Raw genomic sequence first — 25,161 nt, 5'->3', positions numbered from 1 at the left:
CTAGATCTGGCCAATTCCTTTCAGCTGTAGTATAGTCAGAGGGGCAAAATTTCCTCCTTTGCTGTTGCAGGGATTTAGAATGGGGTAAAGAGCTTCCGTAAATTTATGATAAAAGGAAATTAAAACTGCCATTTTCTCAGCATCATAAAGTACAAGCATTCCCCCTGGGTAATTCAAATAAACTCCAACCCGGTTCAGTTTTCCTTTGGCGTTAACTCTGAGTGCTATGTTGTTATGCCATGCAGTATATTGGTCACAACTACATTCGAGAGACCACGATACACTGTTGCGACCCAACCAACATTTGCCTTTCCTCGGTATGGACGAGTAAGCAACTCCAATCTCCCAGTCCGTCTTGTTCTTCACCACCACCTCCCAGTAGTGGTTTCCAAATGTAAAACCTTGAGAACCAAGCACGTATAAAGTGTCATCAAATCGTTTGGGGCTGTATGGAGCCTTTAAGACTTCATCTGTGTAGCGTACGATTGTCCGGTCTTCAGAAAGGATAAGATTTTCATTTGCAGTTACAGGGTCAAGAGTAATAGTGGTTGCATCTGTATATTGGAAAAAATAAAAGATTATCCAAACTAAATGCTTAAAAACAAATATATTCAATCACACCATATTATTCAATAATACTTGTTCACAAACAAAATACCAAATAAAATATATTATGGTGAAAAACTCAAAGTAACAGCAGGCCAGGCACCATCTTCAGTTTGAAGAAGGGTCCTAACTCGAAACACTAGGTTAATTCCCGGAATGGCAGGACTGTCATATGTTGAAAGACTGGAGCGACTAGGCTTGTATACACTGGAATTTAGAAGGATGAGAGGGGATCTTATCGAAACGTATAAGATTATTAAGGGGTTTGACACGTTAGAGGCAGGAAACATGCTCCCAAATGTTGGGGGAGTCCAGAACAAGGGGCCACAGTTTTAGAATAAGGGGTAGGCCATTTAGAACTGAGATGAGGAAAACTTTTTTCAGTCAGAGAGTTGTGAATCTGTGGAATTCTCTGCCTCAGAAGGCAGTGGAGGCCAATTCTCTGAATATATTAAAGAGAGAGCTAGATAGAACTCTTAAGGATAGCGGAGTCAGGGGGTATGGGGAGAAGGCAGGAACGGGGTACTGATTGAGAATGATCAGCCATGATCACATTGAATGGCAGTGCTGGTTCGAAGGGCCGAATGGCCTCGGCCTGCGTCTATTGTCTATTATCTGCCCATTCCCTCCACAGATGCTGCCCGGCCCATCGAGTTCCTCCAGCACTTTGTATTTTTCCTCAAAATTCCAGCACTTGCAGATTCTTTTGAGCTCAACTGTTGAACATTTTAGGTATTCTAAGAGGACTGATACAAATTTAGCTTTTGAGATGACAAAGCTTCTTGTTTATCCTAGATATGGTACCAGCTAAGTGTGAGTTGATGCATCAAAGATGAGCATCACAACTTTCCATATAGGGAGTTTGCTATTTCAATCTCTGAGATTAATAGAGAGCCAAGACCTTCCTGGAGGCAGCTCAGGAGTGTTCACATAGTTCTCACTTTGTCATTGCATATATCTCCTCTACACAAACTGTGAATGTCAGTGGAAGAGATCTGAAAGTAAGCGTTAATAGGGTAGATTGGCATAAATAGGGTAGACAGTCAGAACTTTTTCCCCCGGATGAAAAAATCAAATACTAGAGGACGTAGCTTTAAGGTGAGAGTGGCAAAGTTTATAGGAGATGTGCGGGGCAAGTTTTTTTACGGAGGGTGGTGAGTGTCTTGAATACGTGTTGGTGGAGGCAGATATGATAGTGGCATTTCAGAGATATCTGCATATGTAAGGAGGTTATATGGATCATGTGTAGGCAGATAAGATTTAATTTTTGCATTATGTTTGGCACAGACATCGTGGGTCGAAGGGCCTGTCCTTATGCTGTACTGTTCCATGTTCTGCGTTCTATGTTAACTAGGTTAATTCTCGGAATGGCGGGACTGTCATATGTTGAAAGACTGGAGCGACTAGGCTTGTATACACTGGAATTTAGAAGGATGAGAGGGGATCTTATCGAAACATATAAGATTATTAAGGGGTTGGACACGTTAGAGGCAGGAAACATGTTCCCAATGTTGGGGGAGTTCAGAACCAGGGGCCACAGTTTAAGAATAAGTGTAGGCCATTTAGAACGGAGATGAGGAAAAACTTTTTCAGTCAGAGAGTTGTAAATCTATGGAATTCTCTGCCTCAGAAGGCAGTGGAGGTCAATTCTCTGAATGCATTCAAGAGAGAGCTGGATAGAGCTCTTAAAGACAGCGGAGTCAGGGGGTATGGGGAGAAGGCAGGAACGGGGTACTGATTGAGGTGCTCGGGTGCTCTGGCTTCCTCCCACCCTCCAATGACCTACAGGCTGGTAGGTTAATTGGCGTCGCTAAATTTGTAAAAATGTCCCGAGTGTTAAGTGCTCTTCGGCCCAACCTCTAGCTGTTGGAAACCCATATCCACCTATTGAACCATAACTCCTAGCATAACATAGAACATATGACCTGGAACAGTACAGTACATTGCTCGGCCCACAATGTCCTTCTCGAACATGATGCCAAGATAAATTAATCTTGTCTACCTGCACATGATCCATATCTTTCTATTCTCTACATTTCCCTGTGTTTATCTAAAAGCCTTTTAAATTGCACTATCGTAATAGCCTCCACCCATGGCTACGTTCCTGGCACTCACCCCCCCCCCCCCGTACAAAAAAAATTGTCCCTCACCTTAAAGTTTCGTTTTAAAGTTAAGCACTCATATCTTTGACATTTCCACCTTAGGAATAATGTTCTGACTGACTACCATATCGATGCCTCTCATAATTTTATATATTTCTATCAAGGCCACCCTCAGACTCTGATGTTCCAGAGAAAACAATTCAAGGTTGTTCAACCTCTCCATGTTGATAATGTTCCCAATCCAGGGTTCAGTGAGGTAGCGTGACTTTGTGAAGTTCAGAAGTCATGTCTTTAGACTGCAGATATTCATATTGAAAATCTACTGTATCATTGAAAGATACAGTATGGAAACAGACTCGTCGGCCCATTGAGTCCATGGCGATCATCGATCACCCATTTACACTAGATCTATGTTATCGCACTATTGAATCCACTCCCTAAACACTGGGGGGAATGTATAGTGGACAATTAATCTATACACCCAGAATAGACACAACGTACAGGAGCAACTTAATGGGTCCGGCAGCATCTCTGCAGAAAAGGGATAGGTGACGTTTTGGGTCAGGTCTAACCCATCCTATTTCTCCAGAGATGCTACCTGATCCACTGAATGACTCCAGCACTTTTTGTCTATCCTTGGTAGCTCCTTGTTTCAATGATCTACAAACCCGCACACCTTTGGGATGCAGGAGGAAATTGGAGCAGCTGGAGGAAACCCATGCAGTCCACGGGGCGAAAGTGCAAACTCCACACAGGCTGGACCTGATGTCAGGATCAAACCTAGGTCTCTGACACTGTGAGGCAGTGTGGAAATGAGGAACGCAGAGCCAGATCTGTCCTTTTTGTTTGCTTCGGCCACTGGACTTTGCATGGGCTTTGCAACATTGTGTGCTAGGTTGAATCACATGCTTGAGGCTCGCGAACTCGACAACAGCAGTTCTTCCCACTACATGGCTGTGTCACTCAATTATATTTCACTTTCATTACTGTATTTTCTTTCAAATTCCCTTTAACATTATATTAATGAGATATAAATGTTTAAATTGTTTAAGAGTTAGGAGGTTTGCCCGGCCGTAAATGAAAATGGTCAGACTCACATGCCAGGAGAGCTTTTCTGACAGAAATGTCATTCTTAGACAAACTGTTGGAGATTTTGCTAATTGTCTTCATCAAAGAAGAAAGTTTTTCATCATCAATTACAACGTCATGAATGTCCGGCATCTGGTTATTTAGCAAGGAATTAATGCTACAAAAAAATTAACATATATTACAACATTGACCATAGAAAACGTTACAGCGAAAAGTAGATACAGTAAGAAATTGAACGTCACCCAACTCACCAAGTACCCAGTGTGTAAGCTATATACAATACATAGAACATAGAACAGTACATGCTGAACATGATGCCAAGGCCATCTCTTGTCAACCTGTGCATAATCCATCCCTCCATTCTTTGCAATTCTGTGTCTATCCAAAAGCATGTTAAATGCCACTATCATATCTTCCTCCAACACCACATCCAGCAGCATGTTTCAGGCACTCACAATCTTCTGTGTTAAAATTTAAAAGAAATCGCCATGCACATTTCCTTTAAACTTTGCCTCTCTCACCTTAAGGCTATGCGCTGTATTATTTGATTTTTCATCCCGAGGAAAAGGTTATGACTGTCTAGCTTATCTATACCTCTCAGAATTTTATGTTTCTATCCCTGCAACCTCTAGAGTTCCAGAGAGACAATCCAAATCCGCCCCACCTCTCTCTGTAGCTAATACCCCCTAATCCAGGCAACATTTTGGTAAACCTCCACTGCACCCTTTCCTAAATCTCTATATACTTCCTGTAATGGGATGACCAGAACTGCACGCAATATTCCAAATGTGTCCTAACCAAAGTCCTACCAGCTGCATCATGACATTCTGACTCTGATGCTCAATGTCCAGTCCTAGATTGCCACTATAGGGAGCTATAGACTTGAACCCAAACATCCCATTGCACATCACTGCTGTTCAGGGTCATGCCATTCATTGTATATTTTCCCCTTACATCTGACCTCCCAAAGTGCAACATCTTACACTTGCTCGGATTAAACTCCATCTCTCATTTTTCCACCTGTTTCTGCAGCTAAAATGATGAAGATGAAGTCTGCACTCTAGGTATGTGTTAGTAATATTAATTGTGCAAAACCTGTAATAAGCATTGGTGCATGAGCACACACTGAACTGCTCACATACCATTATGAAATGCATGCTACTGAGAGGATGTTGCCAGGGCATCAGGAGCTGAGCTAGAGGGAGAGGTTGGGCAGACGAGGACTTTATTCCTTGGAGTGCAGGAGGCTGAGGGGTGATGTAGAGGTCAGGCTGATTGTAGGGGGGAGAAAGCTGGAAAAGAGAGGTGGGACAAACATAGCATGTAATAGGGTGGGGTTGAGAGGGAAAGATAGATCAGACACGATAGAATGGCAGAGTACACTCGATGGGCCAAATGATTTAATTCTGCTCCTATGAAGTTATGATGCAGGTGTGGGAGAATTTGATTGACAGTTGGGTGAAATGAGTGACAAAGGCTAGAGATGAAAGGGGTCCCAGAGGGAGAGAAGAGGAGTGAAACGTAAAGCCAAAGGGAGGAATAAACTTCATTCTAAACTTCACCTTGTTTTCTGTCTGAAGACAGGTCCTGACCTGAAATGTTGCCTGTCCGTACTCCACAGATGCTGCCTGTATGACCCGCTGAGTTAAACCAGCACTTTGTGTTTTGCTCAAGACTCTATTCTCTTGTGTCCCCTGACTTATGTATCTCTTGACTTAATTCACTGAGATGAATGAATGAATGATACTTTATGTGACAATAAAATATCATTCATTCATTCATTCATTCATTCATTCATTCATTCACTTCTCTCAGTGAATTATGACTGCTTTTGTTAAAGGAACCATTTCTGCCCCAAATCCACAAACAAAACTGTCCTGGCAGACCCATTGTTTCTGCCTGTTCATGTCCCACTGAATTAATTTCCACCTACCTCGACTCCATCCTATCCCCCCTGGTCCAATCCCTCCCTACCTATGTCCAAGACATCTCACATGCTCTCTGTCTCCTCAATAACTTCCGTTTGCCAGGCCCTCACTCCCTCATCTTTACTATGGATGTCCAGTCACTCTCCACCTCCATCCCCCCGGGATGGTCTTGCAGCCGTCCGTTTCTTCCTCGACCACAGAAGCAGCCAATCTCCATCTACCAATACTCTCCTCCGCCTAGCAGAGCTGGTTTTTACCCTCAACAACTTCTCCTTTGACTCCTCCCACTTCCTCCAAATACGAGGCATAGCTATAGGCACTCGCATGGGCTCCAGCTATGCCTGTCTCTTTGTAGGGTACGTCGAACAATCCCTGTTCCAGGCATACACTGGCCCTATCCCCAAACTCTACCTCCGCTACATTGACGACTGCATTGGTGCTACATCTTGTACCCATGCAGAACTCTCTGACTTCATAAATTTTACCATTAATTTCCATCCTGCTCTTAAATATACTTGGACCATCTCCGACATCTCCCTACCGTTTTGGATCTCACCATCGCCATCGCAGGAGACAGACTATTGACCAACATCTACTACAAACTCACTGACTCCCATAGCTATCTTGACTACACCTCTTCCCACCCTGTTTCCTGTAAAAACTCTATCCCCTACTCCCAATTCCTCCATCTATGCCGCATTTGCACCCAGGATGAGGTTTTCCATACTGGGGCATCAGAGACATCCTCATTCTTTAGGAAATTGGGGTTCCCCTCTTCCATTATAGATGAGGCTCTCACTAGGGTCTCCTCAATATCCCGCAGCTCCACTCTTGCTCCCCCTCTCCCCATTCGTAACAAGGATAGAGTCCCCTTTGTCCTCCCCTTCCACCCCATCAGCCATCGCATACACCAAATTATCCTCCAACATTTCCACCACCTCCAACGGGATCCCACTACTGGCCACATCTTCCCATCTCCACCCCTTTCTGCTTTCCACAGAGACCAATCCCTCCATAACTCCCTGGTTCACTTATCCCTTCCCAGGTACTTTCCCCAGCAACTGCAGGAGATGCAACACCTGTCCTTTACCTCCCCCCTTGACTCCATCCAAGGACACAGACAGTCTTTCCAGGTGAGGCTGAGGTTCACCTGCACCTCCTCCAACCTCATCTATTGTATCCGCTGTTCCAGATGTCAACTTCTCTACATTGACGAGACCAAGCGCAGGCTCGGCAATCGTTTCGCTCAACCTCCGCTCAGTCCGCCTTAACCAACCTGATCTCCCGGTGGCTCAGCACTTCAACTCCCCCTCCCATTCTCAATCTGTCCTTTCTGTCCTGGGCCTCCAACATTGTCATAGTGAGGCCCAGCGCAAATTGGAGGAACAGCATCTCATATTTCGCTTGGGCAATTTACATCCCAGCGGTATGAACATTGACTTCCCTAACTTCAGATAGTTCCTCTGTCCCTCTCTTTCTGCTCCCCCTTCCCAGTTCTCCCACTAGTCTACCTGTCTCCTATTACATCCTATTTTTGTCGTCCCCCCCCTGACATCAGTCTGAAGAAGGGTCTCGACCCGAAATGTCACCTATTCCTTCTCTCCAGAGATGCTGCCTGACCCGCTGAGTTACTCCAGCATTTTGTGTCTACCTTCCATTTCTGCCTCTTGTCACACTGTTATAAAGTGAATCTTGTCAAGTCCAAACTATCTGGATGAGAAGGTGGTGTGAGAATACCTGTAGGGGGTAGTCTCTGATTGATTTTGTTTGATACCAGGGTGGCTTCAGGTGAGGGAGGAAAGATTTAATAGGAACTTGAAGAACACCTTTTTTACACAAAAGATTGTAGTTATATCAAACGAGCTGCTAGAGGAGGTATTTGAGGCAGGTACTATCACAACATTGAACAAACATTTGGACAGGTACACGGATAGGTTTAGAGGGATATAGGCCAAATGCCTATAGGCAGGCAGTGGGACTCGTGTAAATGGGGCATGTTGATCAGCGTGGGCAAGTTGTGAGGAAGGGCCTGTTTCCACTCTGTATGACTCTATGACTATGACTCGAGCACTCAGCATAGTGTCAAATAAGGTTTAAAGAATATGCCTGGGACCTCTACAATTAATATTCATGAATTGGACTGTACAGATGCTGATATCCACTATGATGAAATAATTAAACATTTAGCAGCGGGAGAGAGCTTGGCACATCTGTGTAACCATGCACAAAGAGAGCTCTGTCCCAGACAGACAGGAGCCAGACAGCATGAACTTACAAACTGCAAATGCATTATTAAAAACTGCCCTACATTGACTGGATGATATCCACCTATAACACACCAGGCCTTTTCCTGCCCCACCTCTCTTCCAGCTTTTTTCCCCCCACTGCACCACAATCAGTCTAAAGAAGGGTCCAGAACCGAAACACCACCTATCCATGTCCTCCAGAGATGCTGCTTGACCCGCTGAGTTACTCCAGCACTTTGTATCTTTTTTTGTAAACCAGCATTTGTAGTTCCTTGTGTCTATCACTCGCCAGACTTTGTCCTGCCCCTATCTCTCTTCCAGCTTTCTCTCCCCCCCTCCACCACAATCAGTTTGAAGAAGGATCCCGACTCAAAATAAAACATCACCTATCCATGTCCTCCAGAGATGCTGCTTGACCCGCTGAGTTACTCCAACACTTTGTGTCTTTTTTTAAATTATTTAGTACACGTTCTCACCTGAATCCCCTCCTTTCTAACTCAACAACTAGTCATAGGCCAAGTGTAAAATAGTACAATTTCGCCATGTTTTTTACTTTAATAAACCTGCTTGTGTAATCAAGACCTGTTCACTGAAAGGAAGACATTTGTACGAATTTCATTGTCAAATAAGGCCCACTTTTTTTGCTTTCCCATTGACCTACTTTTGAAACCGAGTTGAGACTACATTTTAACAACTTGGGACTTGAGTCATACAAGATGGTGCCGTAAACATGGCGACTCTTGTGTACTGCCTCAGTGTAATCTTACACTTTTGTACTAAAATGCGATTGTGCCTATGTATAGTAAGACTTTTACTGAACTCTATGCAGAAAAGGAATATCACAGTACCAAGGTGCATGTGCCAATAAAGTACCATTAGACCTTAAAGACAAGGTGAAATTAGTGAGCATGTTCATCTAAATAGAGCATCTGTCAATAGTTCATGAGGAAATGGTTTAAAGAAGGGTCCCGTCTCAAAATGGACAAACGAGCTTTTGGGTAAGGACACTTCTTCATAGAAGGAAGAAAGGTCCTTTCCGAAAAGCCTCTGTAAAGAGTCCAGACCTGAAATGTCACCTGTCCATTCCCTCCACAGATGCTGCCTGACCCACTGAGTTTCACCTGATATCTCCATTCATTAGTGAATGTTTATTGAATTAGTTTCTTGATTTGATAAAACGATACCATTTTAATATAGTTTTAATGTATTATTATACATGTATTTCATTTTGAAAGACAATCTAGATAGATCCCACTTCTTTGAAACTATAGTGATGTCACTTTTAAGTTATCCCAATAAAATGTACTCCATTCCACCTAGAAGAAATCAAAATGATCCTTTAATTTATTTTTGTGGTTGGCAGGATTCGGGTGTCATATGTTTGATTTTACGTTTTGATTGATTTGTTGTGTTCTTTCAGACAACAATTTTTCTTTGTTGCTTTAATTAACCTCAATTCTTTTAATTTTGTAGAGATACTTAGTGGTTACACAATTTCTGAGTCCCATTCCTCTGGGATAAGATTACAGGCTTGTAGTGCACGAGACATATTGCAAGAAAATCCTTCAATTTCCCAGCCTTATACACATGTTTCAATATTTCGGACGGAGGAGGTATGGTTTAGTTTCATAAGTGCGTGCATTTGTAGGGTCATAATCAAGGAGAGATATTGCATGGAAACAGGTCCTTCGGCCCACAGTCCCTGCTGACCATCAACCATTCCTTTACACTAATCCTACATTCATTCCATTTTTAAATTTCTCTCCATTCTCATCAACTCAGATCAGGAAAAATGTATTTAGTCAGAGGGTGGTGAATCTCTGTAATTCATTGCCACAGACAGCTGTGGAGGCCGTCATTGGGATTTTTTTTAGCGGAAATTGATTAATTAGTAAGGGCATCAAAGGTTACAGGGAGATGGCAGACGAATGGGGTTGAGAGGGGAAAATAGATCAGCCATGATCAAATGGTAGTGCAGACACAAAGGGCCGAATGGCCTAATTCTGCTCGTGTCTCATGGTTTTGATTCTACCACTCACCTACACACAAGGAACAATTTACCGAGGGCCAACCAGCCTACCAACGTGTATGTCTTTTGGGATATGGGAGCAAACTGGAGCACCCGGAGGAAACATACGCACCATAGTGACAACGTGCAAACTCCAAACAGACTGCATCTGAGGTCAGGATTGAACCCAGATCTCTGGCGCTATGAGGAAGCAACTTTACAGCTCTACAGTAACTAGAAAGAAAATGGGACCTCTCAAGAATCAAAGTGGTCACCTCTGTGTGAAGCCACAGGAGATGGGCAAGGTTCTCAATGAATATTTCTCCTTAAATACAGGAGAGGTGCCGGAAGATTGGAGGGTGGCAAATGTTGTGCCTCTATTCAAGAAGGGCTGCAGGGAAAATGCTGGGAACTATAGGTCAATGAGCTTAACATCGGTAGTTGGAAAATTACTAGAGAGTATTCGGTTATACAGGCATTTGGATGGGCAAGGACTGATTAGGGATAGTCAGCATCGTTTTGTACGTGGGAGGTCGTGTCTCACAAAACTGATTGAGTTTTTGAAGACATGACTATAAAAGGTTGATGAGGGCAGAGCTGGAGATGTTGTATACATGGATTCCAGTAAGGCATTTGACAAAGTTCCACACGGTAGGCAGCTCTGGAAAGTTAGATTCCATGGGTTCCAAGGAGAGATCGCTGAATGGATAGTAAATTGGCCTCATGGAAGGAAGCAGAGGGTGATGGTGGAAGGTTGCTTCTCAGACTGGAGGCCTGCGACTAGTGGTGTGCCTCAGGGTTCGGTGCTGGGCCCGTTATTGTTTGTCATCTACATCAATGATTTGGATGAGAACATACAGGGCAAGATTAGCAAGTTTGCTGATGATACAAAAGTGGGTGGTTTTGCAGATAGTGAAGATGGTTTTGAAAGATTGCAGCAGGATCTTGACCGATTGGCCAGGTGGGCTGAGGAATGGTTAATGAAATTTAATAAAGAGAAATGTGAGGTGTTGCATTTTGGGACGTCTAACAAGGGCCATACCTACACAATGAATGGTAGGCCTCTGGGGAGTGTTGTATAGCAGAGGGATCTAGGAGTGCAGGTGCATGGTTCCTTGATGGTCGAGTCGCAGGTAGATAACGTGGTCAGGTTTTTGGCACATTGGCCTTCATCAGTCAGGGTATTGAGTATAGAAGTTGGGAGGTCATGTTGCAGTTATATAAGACATTGGTGAGACTGCATATAGTATTGTGTTCAGTTCTGGACACTGCGTTACAGGAAAGATATTGTCAAGCTTGAAAAGGTTCAGAGAAGATTTATGAGGGTATTGCTAGGACTAGAGGGTCTGAGCTATAGGGAGAGGTTGAGTAAGCTGGGTCTCTATTCCTTGGAACACAGGAGGATGAGGGGTGATCTTAGAGGGGTGTATAAAATCGAGAGGAATAGATCGGGTAGCTGCACAGAATCTCTTGCCCAGAGTAGGGGAATCGAGGACCAGAGGACATAGGTTCAAGGGGAAAAGATTTAATGGGAATGAGGGGTAACTTTTTCACACAACGGGTGCTGGGTGTACGGAACAAGCTACCAGAGGAGATAGTTGAGGCTGGGGCTATCCCAATTTTTAAGAAACAGACAGGTACATGGATAGGACAAGTTTGGAGGGATATGGACAAAGCGCAGGCTGGTGGGACTAATGTAGTTGAGACATGTTGGCCAGTGTAGGCAAGTTGGGATGTAGGGCTTGTTTCCACACTGTATCACTCTGTGACTCTATGAATGGATGTGGGCCAAATGTGGGTAATGCAGCTTTATAGGACTTTGATTAGACTTCATTTGAAATATTGAGTACAGTTCTGTTTGCCTCGTTACAGGAAGGATGTGAAGGCTCTAATTTAGTCAAAATCGAACTCTGGTCTCTGGCGCTGTGAGGCAGCAGCTCTACCAGCTTCCAGTGATGCCTATATACTTTAGAAAGGAAAATGTATTCTGAGCACCACCGTTTTATTTTTTTTGCAGTCATTAGCTCCATCAGACAACCCTCAAACTGTAAGCATTAGTTGGCAATATTGGTGAATGCATGCTGTGAAAGCAATTAATCCACATCTGTTTGCAATAGAGCTGCTGTAATTATGTTCCTGAGCCTAGGAACAACGGGTGCGTGATATTTTCAAGCAAACAATGGGAAAGAGTTGAGAATGACTGAGGAACTGAGTTGAGTTTATTCCACAATCAGCATGTATAGTTTAGATGGGGCATCTTGGGCAACGGGTGAGTTGAGCTGAAGGGCCTGTTTCCGTGCTGTATAACTCTAGGACTCTATAGTGCCGAAGTGGAAATGGTCGAGAGCTTCAAGTTCTTTGCTGTAAATATCACCAGCAATCTGTAGACACGAGGAGGTATTAGATTACAGAAAAAGACACAAAGTGCTGGAGTAACTCAGCGGGTCAAGTAACATCACTGGAGAACATGGATAGACGACTTTTCGCATCGGGACACTTCTTCAGACCCTTTATTGGATATGCACAAAACATTCCAGCTATGATTAATCAAGGTTTTAGAATGTTTTACCAAGACCTCCATGCTCTCCTATTCTATGCCCTGGCTGAATAAAATCATGTTTCACTACCCTATTTCTCTATTACCCTAAAATCTCTTTCACTACCCTATCTGCCTGTACTGTCATCTTAAACGATCTTTGCGCATGGAAATCGAGATCCCTTTGTTCCTCAATGCTTCCAATGGTGCAACCATTCACGCTCTACGTCCGACCCTTTCTGGTCATCTGGCCAGGCCGATCCTTGCAATTCCAACCTAGTGGGCTTGTTCGGCCAAGTTAAGACTCTACACTTTGAACTTTGAGCTTGAAGGATACAAGATGGCACTGGAAATGTAGCAACCCTTGTGTACTGCCTCAGTGCAATTTATTATTCTTCCAGTCTTGTACTTAAGTATGATTGCGCCCGTGTATCATAAGATTTTTACTGATCCTTATGTAAAAAAGGAATTTCATTGATCCTAGGTACATCTGACAAATTATCCGTGACTATTTCTCTCAAACTTATCAGGATCAAGGGCAGCACGGTGATACAGCTTGGAGATCAGCTGCCTCACAGATCCAGCAACCCAAGTTCAATCTTGATTTCTCATGGTGCGTTTTAGAAAGATCATGGAACTGAGAGCAATGAGGAACTGGCACAGAAGAGAAGAGAAGAGAAGGCCTTGGAAAGATTAGCCGTGATTATATTGATTGGTGGGTCAGGCAAGAGAACGGAAATGACCAATCTCTGCTCCTATTTCCTTTTATCCTGTCCATACGCTACTGTTTATTTCATAATCCCATTTTAAGATTTATTTCAAGAACCTGCCTCAACTGCTTCCTCTGATAAAGAGATATTGAGGAGACATTTGAGAGAGGTAAACAAGATTGGAAATGATAGCTAACAGGTGGGATACAAGGATTAGAGGACACAGATTTGAGATAGAGGGTGAAGAGGAAAGGATTTGTTTTATGCCTCATGGTAATGAAGGCAACTAGCTGCCTATGAGTGATGAAGGAGAGATGATCAATGATTTTGGAGTAAATTTAATAGATCTGAATAAAGGTCCTGACCTGAAACACGCTTGTCCATTTCCTCCATAGATGCTGTCTGTCCCGCTGAGTTCCTCCAGAACTTTATTTAGCTTCCCCATACATTTCTCATTGAATCATTAAGTTTTTAGAAGAACATTCCTTTTTCCCTCATCAAGTCTGTGAAACTGTTGTTAAAACAAATACCTTTTGAAAGAAAAAAGGACGCAACAGCAAACTTGCATCGTCGTCTTTGTTTTGCTCAAGATTCCAACATCTGCAGTTCCTTGTTTTGCTGAATTGAATAAATAGTTGAATTGAAATAAACTTGCAGGACTGTAGGGATGGGATAGCTGAATTGACTGAACTGTCCTGTTGAGAGCTGATGGAAAATAATGGGCCAAATAGTATCCTGCTGTACCTTTATGATTCTATTGCTACATGGAGGAAATAAAATTAATCAGAAAAGGCTGGCAGAAGTACAATGGGACACTGAGTGCTGGACCAACTCAGTGGGTGAGGCAACATCTCTAGAGAACATGGAGAGCTGATGTTTCAGATCAGGACCCTTCTTCATACTGGAAACGTCACCTGTCCATGTTCTCCAGAAATACTGCCTGACCTGACTAAGTTATTCCAGACCTTGAAGTCTCTTTTTATAAACCTGCATCTGCCGTTCCTTGTGTCTCCAGAACTACTACGAGATTGGCTTGAATGAACTTGAAGCAAACCTACCATTCGTCATTCTATTTAGTAAATTGTACTAAATAGCAGCTGTTACATGGAACGAGCTGCCAGAGGAGGGAGTTGAGGGAGGCACGATAACAACATTTAAAAGGCACTTGGACAGGTCCATGAATAGGAAAGGTTTATGGGCAAATGCGGGAAAATAAGACTAGCTTAGATAGGGCATCTTGATTGGCATTGACGAGATGGGCCAAAGAGCCTTTTTCCATGCTGTATGACTCTATGATTCACGTGGTTGAAAAGTGGATTTTTGATTGTGCAGGCTCTCTATTTAGTAAAACTATTAGATGTAATGAATTTCTTACCGATGTTCATTGCAGTTTGCTCCCTAAAAGAAAAAAACAAAGAAGAGTTTAATTTTCTCTCCAATAAATTGAAAATTGAAAAAGAACATTATCCATATCTTAGAGAATAGAAACAAGGAACTGCAGATTCTGATTTATGAAACAAAGACACAAAGTGCTGGAGTAAGTCCGTGGATCAGGCTGCATACTTGGAGAACATGAATAGGTGACATTTCGGACTTGAAACTTCACCAATCCATGTTCTCCAGGGATGCTGCCTGACTCGCTGAGTCTTTATTATCCATACCTTGGTGTTGAAGTTAAAACAGACTCCTCAAAAAAAACTTACCTTTAGAAATCTGAATGAATCACTTTGATTTAATATGGTGTTTATTTGCAGAATGGCTCTTTTTATATCATCTAGCTCTTCCAGCCAGTCTTTGGTCTGTGTTTCAACATACAATGTGGCAGCCTGTCGATCAGTTTCAATGAACCGCAAAGTCTGCTGTTCGTCATCTTCAATAAGGGCTTTAATTCCCTTATAATGGTGCACAGCCTTCTCCAGGTATCCAGAATATGCACCCTACATGAATCGATAATCCAAAAAGGACAACATTTCAGATTTCTTACTCAGAAATAACCAGATTTTTAGAACATTCAGCATAAAAGCAGGCCCTTTGACAGCCGAGAACACGCCAACCATCAATCACACGTTCACACTCGTTCCATGCTATCCCACTTTCACATCCACTCCTTATATACCAGGGGCAACTTACAGAGGACAATAACTTACAAACTCACATATCTTTGAGATGCGGGAGGAAACCGGAGCACCCGAAGCAAATGCATGCGGTCACAGGGAGAACATGCAAACTCCACACAGACAGCACCTGAGGTCAAGGTGAATAAATGGGATAACATAGAATTGGTGCGAATGGGTGGTCAATGGTCAACGTGGACGTAGTGGACCTGTTTTCATGCATTATCTATCAATCAATCATTCAATCAATCAATTAATCAACCAGAAGATAGACACAAAAAGCTGGAGTAATTCAGCGGGATAGGCAGCATCTCTGGAGAGAAGGAATGGGTGATGTTGTGGGTTGAGACCCTTCTTCAGACTGGTTAGGGATAAGGAAAATTAGAGATATAGATGGTGATGTGATAAAGAACAATGAATGAAAGATATGACGCTTCCTGCAAATAATCGTCTACATTTCTTCCCACCCTGCTTCCTGCCAAAACTTTATCCCCTACTCCCAATTCCTCCGTCTATGCCGCATCTGCACCCAAGATATTCCATACTAGAACATCCGAGATATCCTCATTCTTTAGGGAACAAGGGTTATCCTCTCCCATCATAGATGAGGCCCTCACTCATGTCTCCTCGGTACCCTGCAGCTCCGCCCTTGCTCCCACTCCCCCTAGTCGCAACAGAGTCAGAGTCTCCTAGTCCTTACCTTCCACCCCATCAGCCGTCGCATACAACACATAATCCTCTGAAATTTCCGCCACCTCCAACGGGATCCCACCACTAACCACATTTTCCCATCTCCACCCCTTTCCGTCTTCCGCAGAGAACTTTCCTTCCGCAACTCCCTGGTTAACTCATCCCTTCCCACCCTAACAACCCCCTCCCCAGGTACTTTTCCCTGCAACCACAGAAGATGTAACACCTGTCACTATACCTCCTCTCTCAACTTTGTCCAGGGACCCTGACAGTCCTTTCAGGTTAGGCAGAGGTTCACTTGCACCTCCTTCAACCTCATCCACTGTATCCGTTGTTCAAGATATGGACTCTTATACATCGGCGAGACCAAACAGAATGGGCAATCGTTTCACGGAACACCTTTGCTCAGCCCGCCTGCACCAATCTGATCTCCCGGTTGCTGAACATTTTAATTTTCCTTCCCATTCCTTCACAGACCTTTCTGTCCTCGGTCTCCCCCATTGTCAGAGTGAGGCTAAATGCAAATTGGCTGAACAGCATCTCATATTTCGCTTGGGCAGCTTCCAGCCCAGTGGTATGAATATTTTTTTGAAATATTGATTTCTCTCACTTCAGGCAGCTCTGGCATTCCCTCTCTCTCTATCCCTCCCCCACCCATCACATTAGCTCATCATTTTCACCCCACAAACAGCTAACAATGGCCTGTTTCCTTTATCATCTTTACTTTTTTGCATCCATTGTTCTTTATTTCTCCACATCACTGTCTATATCTTGCGGTTCCCTTATCCCTAACTAGTCTGAAGAAGGGTCTCGACCCGAAACGTCACTCATTCCTTCTCTCCAGAGATGCTGCCTGTCCCGCTGAGTTACTCCAGCTTTTTGTGTCTATCTTCGGTTTAAACTAGCATCTACAGTTCCTTTTTACATAATTAATCAACCAGACTCATCCAATTCTCAATTTTATTTTAAAGCAGGAACAAGTGCATTAGAATCAACCTTTAAAATTGCATGATAATATTGTGATTAAGCTGGCTTGGCAACGTAGTGCTAGGATTAATTCAATTAAATTCAATGCCATTGAGGTTCTTGTCCATCATACAATGGCACTGCAGTTGTCACCTTAAATTATGTGACATTATTGATAGAACCAGGGCCTCTCAAGCAACCAATTCAATCCATCCCCAGTCCAATGGATGTTTCTGGACCAGTTTTCAATATATTCTCCACTTTTTATTAACAGTAAGTGCTTAACAATGATATATTCTGCATTCATAGTTTAAAGGGGTAAAGCATCTCATGATTCAAAGGTCAATAGTGATTTCTTAAGCTTCTTCTAACCTTAATAATCCTTTTACACTTAATGGTAGCTGGCCTGATACACATCCTGCCCACCATATATGCTCCTCTAATAGAACATAGAATAGTACAGCACAGGAACAGGCTCTTTGACCCACAATGTCTGTACCGAACATGATGCCAAGTTAAACAAATCTCTTCTGCCTGCACATGATACATATCCCTCCATTGCCGACTTATCCATGTGGCTAGCTAACAGTCTCTTAAATTCCACTATTGTATCTGCCTCCATCACTACCACTGGCTGCACACTACCACTGGCTGGATCTTATAGAAACTTACAAAATTCTTAAGGGGTTGGACAGGCTAGATGCAGGAAGATTGTTCCCGATGTTGGGGAAGTTCAGAACAAGGGGTCACAGTTTAAGGATAAGGGGGAAGTCTTTTAGGACCGAGATGAGAAAGTTTTTTTTCACACAGAGAGTGGTGAATCTGTGGAATTCTCTGCCACAGAAGGTAGTTGAGGCCAGTTCATTGGCTATATTTAAGAGGGAGTTAGATGTGGCCCTTGTGGCTAAAGGGATCAGGGGGTATGGAGAGAAGGCAGGTACGGGATACTAAGTTGGATAATCAGCCATGATCATATTGAATGGCGGTGCAGGCTCAAAGGGCCGAATGGCCTACTCCTGCACCTATTTTCTATGTTTCTACATTCCAGGCACCCACTACTCTCTGTGGGAAAAAAAAATTCTCAACTAAAGGTATGCCCTCTAGTCCTTGACATTTTACCCTGCGAAAAAGATTCTGACTGTCTACCCAATCTATGCCTCTCATAATTTTATACCATTCTATCAGGTCTAGGAGATTAAGAGACAAAGAAAACGGAACAATCAAATTCTTTACTTCTTACCTCAATCTCTGATCACCAGAGAAACCAATAACCAGTCTATCCAACCTCTCCTTATAACAAAAAGCCCCTAATCAACCACATTCTAGTAACATCTTTTATGCCCTCCATAGCCTCCACATCCTTCTTGTAATGAAGTGACCAGAACTGCATGCAATACTCCAAATACAGCCTAACCAAAGTTCCATAGTTCATGTCATAGGAGCAGAATTTGGCCATTCAACCCATCGATCCGACTGTGCCATTCAATCATGGCTGATCTATCCTTCCCTCTCAACACATTTTCCTGCCTTCTCATCAGCCTGATACCCTTACTAATCAAGAATCTGTCAATCTCTGCATTAAAAATACTTAATGATTTGGCTACCACAACAGTGTGTGGCGATGAATTCCACAGATTCAGCACCCTTTGATGAAAGAAATTCGTCTTCATTTCCTTTCTAAAGGTAAGTCATTTTATTCTGAGTCTGTGCCTTCTAGTCCTAGACTCTCCCACGAACAGAAACATCCACTCCACATCCATTCTATTCACTATCGGGTATGTTGCAATGAGGCCCCCTATGATTCTTCTAAACTCCAGCGAGTAGAGGCCCACAGCTGTCAAACGTTCGCCTTACGTTAACCCAATAATGCGTGGGATCATTCTCGTAAACCTCCTCTGGACCTTCTTCAATGTCAGCATATCCTTCCTGAGATCCCCAGGGGAAGGGGAGAAGGGGGAGGGGAGGGAAGGGGGAGGGGGGGTTGGAGGGAGGGAAGGGGGAGGGGGTGTTGGAGGGAGGGGGAGGAGGAGGGAGGGAGGGGGAGGGGGGAGGGGGGAGAGGGGAGGGTGCTGCACCAATGCAGGAGAGGTTTGGGCCCAACGGATCCACTTGGTCTAGTCTATATGCTGAAACTCTCGTCTGTTTGTTTGTCCCTGAGTTACAGCCAAAATGGTACACTATAGTATGACAATTTTAGGCCCACCTTAGTCATCGTTGTCCCTTTGGTGCTAATGGAAGAAGTTTCATTGAAATCGGTGTTATATGGAGGGAGTGCAGCGTAGGTTCACTAGATTAATTCCCGGAATGGCGGGACTGTCGTATGTTGAAAGGCTGGAGCGATTGGGCTTGTATACACTGGAATTTAGAAGGATGAGGGGGGATCTTATTGAAACATATAAGATAATTAGGGGATTGGACACATTAGAGGCAGATAACATGTTCCCAATGTTGGGGGAGTCCAGAACAAGGGGCCACAGTTTGAGAATAAGGGGTAGGCCATTTAGAACGGAGATGAGGAAGAACTTTTTCAGTCAGAGGGTGGTGAAGGTGTGGAATTCTCTGCCTCAGAAGGCAGTGGAGGCCAGTTCGTTGGATGCTTTCAAGAGAGAGCTGGATAGAGCTCTTAAGGATAGCGGAGTGAGGGGGTATGGGGAGAAGGCAGGAACGGGGTACTGATTGATAGTGATCAGCCATGATCGCATTGAATGGCGGTGCTGGCTCGAAGGGCTGAATGGCCTACTCCTGCACCTATTGTCTATTGTCTATTGTCTATTGTCTATTATTCACATTTTAAAGTTTAAATCTATCTCCTAGAGAGTGCGGGGGGAGAGAGGGGGGTGGAGGGAGGGAGGGAGGGGGGAGGAGGGAGGATAAGGGGGGTTGAGGGGGATGGAGTGGGGAGGAAGGGAAAGGGGAGGGGAAGTGGGAGAGGGAGGAGGAGGAGGGGAGAGGGGAGGGGGGGAGGAGAGGGTGCTGCACCAATGCAGGAGAGGTTTGGGCCCACTTGATCTAGTAATCTATAAAGCTGCAATAATGTTTAATAATGTTATCTTAGTTGAACATTTAAATGTAAAATTTACTCAAATTCAATCTTCTTCAAAAAGTTACCTTTTTGCTTCATCTTGTTGATTTTAAAAAAAGACGAATTACCAAAAATTGTAAAAATGCAATTACTTTTTAACTGAACACTTACTAACACATGGCAATTTAGCTCCTGTAGTCGTTTGACAGCCTCTTCTGCTTTTGTCCTCTTTAGATTAAGCTGTTTCATGTTTTCTGTGAAAGTCAACTGATAAGAACACAAAGAAAATGAATGAGCGCACTCATTAACAACCTGATATTGAAGTAAATCCTGAGTAGTATTATATTGTAGCAACAAAAGGCAATTGTTTTACAATGAGGCCCTGATGAAGTGCAGAATCTTAGAAGAGATTTTCAAAAAAAATTTAGATAGTGGTAAAAAATGGTTTATGCTCCTTCAGATTTTACTTTAGACTTCAGAGATACAACGTGGAAACAGGCACTTCGGCTCACCGAGTCTGTGCTGACCAGCAAACATCCCGTACACTAACACTATCCGACACACCACGGACCATTTATAATTTACAGAAGCCAATTAACCCACAAACCTGCAAGAAGAATGTCCATGCAGACATCACCCGCAGTCAAGAACACACCCGGGTCTCTGGCGCTAAGGTAGCAGCCCCAGCACTACGCCACTGTGCTGACCTATGCTGAGGGGGTGAGTGGGGGGGAGGGGGAGAGGGAGAGTGGGGGAGGAGTGGGTGCTGGATCAATGCAGGAGAGGTTTGGGCCCAATGGGTCCACTCAGGCTAGTATTCTTCTAAACCTTTCCTTTTCATAATTAGTTAAGTTCCATATTTAGTTAAAATTGTATCATAATGATATCATTAAACTATACTGATGAATTATACTGTAGGGTTTGAATTCTTGATTGCGGAGCAGGAAGAGGTGGTTTGCATGGGGATAAAATGAATGAATTTCAAAGGCTTAATCGATCACTTGTATACACAATAAAAAACACAATCATAAATGTTCGAGGCCAGATTGCTTACAGCTTGAAAACTAGTTTGGCTTTACAATTGATGTCAGTAAGAATCTCAAGCACCTACCTTTCAGAATAAAAATAATGCTGGTCTTAAGGGAATGAAACAAGAAGCAATACAAAATAAGTTTTTTAAAAATCAACTCTCCTGATTCTCATGAATTGGGAGATATATGAGAATGCCATAGTAATTGGATATGTATTTCTATTTTTCTTGAGCACCGTAGGTGCCAATCTTGCTGAAATTTTATTCAATGGTTGAATTTACACACATTGAGCTGCTTGCCAAATTGAGTTGCACTGTTCCACATAAGCTGCATATGCAACTCGGGAATATGCAGAAAGGCATTTGGCATTATTAATAACCCCTTACTTTTGACGCCCTGTTTTACTGCTTCATTTTTGTTTATATTGCTTGTTATTTTTCTAACTTCCACTTGCTGTGTTTCTCTATTTTGAACATATTTGGCCTTAAAGTCATTCTGTTCAGTATTTGCAAAAACTTTTGAGTGTTCGGAACTTTGATCATGTCCCATGCAGAGTATTGATTTCACTTTTGAACCTCAGGAAAGACATATATTGATCTTGGAAGGGTACAGACTGACTTAGCAGAATGATACAAGATCTTAAAGAGTTAAATTTCAAAGAGAAAATACACAAACTTGTTTTGTATTTCCAATAGGTTCAGCAATAATCTGACTGATATGTTTGAAATAAAGCCATTTGAGGGGTAGATAGATAATTGCATGTGAGTAAAATTCAGGACTGGAGAATATAATTTAAGCATTGTTTCAAAAAGTTTTTTCTTACACAATATTAGAAGACTGGTTTCACTCAGCTGAAGTTCAGTAGAAGACTGATGGATTTTTTTGGGATAGGGATAGTAAAGTTTCAACTTCAAAGAGAATAATCAGTAAATGCAGTTAACACAGAGACAGTCTGAAGAAGGGTCTCGACCCGAAACGTCACCCATTCCCTCTCTCCTAGATGCTGCCTGACCTGCTGAGTTACTCCAGCATTTTGTGATACCTTCGATTTGTACCAGTATCTGCAGTTATTTTCCAACAGAGATTTGGTGTAATCTAATTGAATAGTGGAAAGGGTTGCAGACCTGGCCTTCCAGTGACAGACTGAAGGCCACAGCCTGTCCCTGTATAACCAACCTTTGTGTAATGGCACAGAGATAGAGTTGGTTTACCAGAATTATGCCTATATTTGGGGGTATTTGAGGGTGAGGTTGGACAGGCTTGCTGTGTAGGAAGGAATTGCACATGCCGGTTTATACTAAAGATAGACACAAAGTTCTCGAGCAACTCAATGGGTCAAGCAGCATCTCTGACATGGATTGCTTTCTCTGGAATGTCGAAGGTTGAGGGGAGACCTGATAGAAGTATATAAAATTATGAGGTACAGATAGAGTAGATAGTCAGAACCTTTTTCTCAGGATGGAAAATCAAAGACTAGAGAGAATAGTTTTAAGGTGAGAGGGGAAAAGGTTAAAGGAGATGTGCAGGGCCAGTTTTTTTTAACATAAAGGGTGGTGGATGCCTGGTATGCATTGCCAGGGATGGTGTGGAGGCAGATACAATAGTGACATTTAAGGGACTTTTGGACAGGCACAAGGATATGCAGGGAATGGAGGGATATGGATTACGTGCAGATAGATAAGAATTGGTCTTGGCATTATGTTTGGCACAGACATTATGGGCAGAACGGCCTGTTTCTGTGCTGTACTGTTCTCTGTTCAAAACCTATCTCTATTACGTGACATTACTTCATACTCACCTGGATTTCCTTTTTTGCTTCATCGATGGTCAAGACCGAGTGGTTCTTGTGCTTCCCCATAATACTGCAAAGACTGCAGATGCTTACACGATCTTGCTTGCAATAAAGCTTAAGGATTTCCTTGTGCTCTTCACATTTCAGCAGAAACACTGCTTCCATGGGATCGACCAAAACATGATCCTTCAACAATGCTCTTTCACTGTGTGGGCGAAGGTGGGTTACACAAAAGAAAGTCTCGCACTGGATGCAGCTCATCACCGCCGGCACTGGCTCGTCAAAACAGTAGTCACAGACTGTTTTCCTTTCCTGGGATTTCGATAAGTTTTCAACTTTTGCCACGAGCTGGGGATTTTTAAGCAATCTTGGCTTTTCAACGAACTCGACACGGCATTCTGGGCAGATATAATTGTCTGCAGGCGGCTTGTGCTTCAGGTGATCTTGGATGCATTTGAGGCAGAAGCTGTGATTACAGTTCAAAGTCACTGGATAGGAAAACACCTGCAGGCAGATAGAACAAGTAACTTCATCCTTGTAACCATTGGCCTGTCTCAGATATCCAGCCATAGTGACCCTATAACAAAATGGAGAGAAACCCACTATTTATATACTCATGGGATATTCCATTTCTCCGCATCGCAAATTACTTGTACATATTGGAAAATATAGTTATGTTTCAACTGCTTTTTCTTTATAATGTAGATATTTATCTTTAAAAATATACAAATTTGTAGATGTATCATAGAGTACAAGAATTATATCACAGATGCATTCTTCCAAAGAGAATGGTTTAGTCTACAGATGTCTATCTCTATTTACATAGAGTCAGCAGTTGGAAGATTCAACTCAATAAATAATTGATATTTGTTTTAATTAAATGTAGTGTGCCATGACATAAAATTTAGGATTGTTGTTAGTGCAGTTTTTAAAACATGCAGGGAAATTTAATAAAAAGATGCAAGAGTCATAATCATTGCAAAGTTTCTGAAGATATTGGTATTGTTTTTTTATTGTCACGTGTACTGAGATACAGCGAAAAGCTTTTGTGTGCTATCCAATCATGTCAGATCTTACTATACACAAGTGTACAGGAGACATTGGAGACATCTAGAACTTCTTTAGAGGAAGTAGAAGTGTTTGTGTGATTTTTTGACCGCAGCTTAAATGTGGTTGGTCCAGCACAGATTGTTGGTTATATTTACACCTTGGAACTTGAAGCTGTCGACTCTCTCCACTTCAGTACCATTGATGCAGACTGGGGCGTGTACTCCACCACACTTTCTGTTTTGCAGATAGTTGGATGTTGTTGAATCACTTTACGTAAAACAGACAAGTAAAGGGGCGGCACGGTTGCGCAGTGGTAGATCTGCTGCCTTGCAGCACCAGAGACCCTGATTTGATCCTAACTATGGGTGTTGTCTGTACGGAGTTTCTACCTGTGACCACATGGGTTTTGTCCGGGTGCTCCAGTTTCCAGCCACATTCCAAACACGTGCAGGTTTGTTTGTTAATTGGCTTCTGTAAATTGTCCCAATAAAATATAAATATACAAAGTAGATGTTCATGTATTAAATGCCTACTTCCATTAATGGTTCATGCTGAATTACCTCTCAGCAAAGTAATTGGTACTGCAACTGACCATAGTATTCTCAGCTTAAGTAAAAAATATTAGCTTGGTTCCTCCTCCTGTTAACTATTCAATGATTATGGCTATTTGTGACTTTCCAAAATACAACACTTTGTACTTATCTGTATTAAACTCCATTAGCCATTCCTCACCCCACTGTTCAGCTGATCAAGAGCCTGTTGCATTTTTTGATAGCCATATTCACTGTCTGCACCTACCACCTAATTTGGTGTCATCTGCAAACTTACTAATCATGCCTTGCACATGTTCATCTAAATTGTTAATATAAAACACAAATAGCAATGGACCTAGCACCAATCTAGTGCACCACTAGTCACAGGCCTCCAGTCCGAAGTGCAACCTTCCACCATCACCCTCTGCTTCCTTCCAGGAAGCTAATTCTATGTCCAGCTAGCTCTCCCAGAATCCCATGTGATTTAACCTTTCAGAGCAGCCTACCATGCAAAACCTTATCAAATAATATTGTCCATTAATGGTGGAGGGATCAGTGGCATAAATCTTCAGGTGTTTTTTTCTCTTACAGGCAGCAACTAGACTGCCCTTGGATAGAAGGAGGTTTTGTTTTTGATGTCAACTGTTGGCATATACATTTGCTGCTTTTTGGCTTTTTGTCTGTCTTCTCTCTATGCATTGGATTTGGAAGAAATGTTTTCAAGCTTCTCTCTGTCAT

General features: G+C 42.7%; 1 protein-coding gene across 1 annotated transcript; it reads right to left on the bottom strand.

The window, feature by feature from the left end:
- On the bottom strand, nt 1-23,410 carry LOC144595515 (E3 ubiquitin-protein ligase TRIM62-like). The gene is made up of 6 exons (XM_078403035.1): nt 22,847-23,410; nt 20,189-20,284; nt 14,929-15,162; nt 14,601-14,623; nt 3,806-3,954; nt 1-554 (listed from the first exon to the last, which is right to left on the bottom strand). The coding sequence occupies exons 1-6, from the start codon at nt 23,408-23,410 to the stop codon at nt 1-3; spliced, it is 1,620 nt and encodes a 539-aa protein (XP_078259161.1).
- Between the last annotated feature and the right edge of the window lie 1,751 nt (nt 23,411-25,161).

The sequence above is a fragment of the Rhinoraja longicauda genome, chromosome 7 (genome assembly GCF_053455715.1).
Source record: "Rhinoraja longicauda isolate Sanriku21f chromosome 7, sRhiLon1.1, whole genome shotgun sequence".
Taxonomy (NCBI): Eukaryota; Metazoa; Chordata; class Chondrichthyes; order Rajiformes; family Arhynchobatidae; genus Rhinoraja; species Rhinoraja longicauda.
The sequence above is the reverse complement of the archived record's forward strand: the minus strand, read 5'-3'. Positions and strand labels throughout refer to the sequence as shown.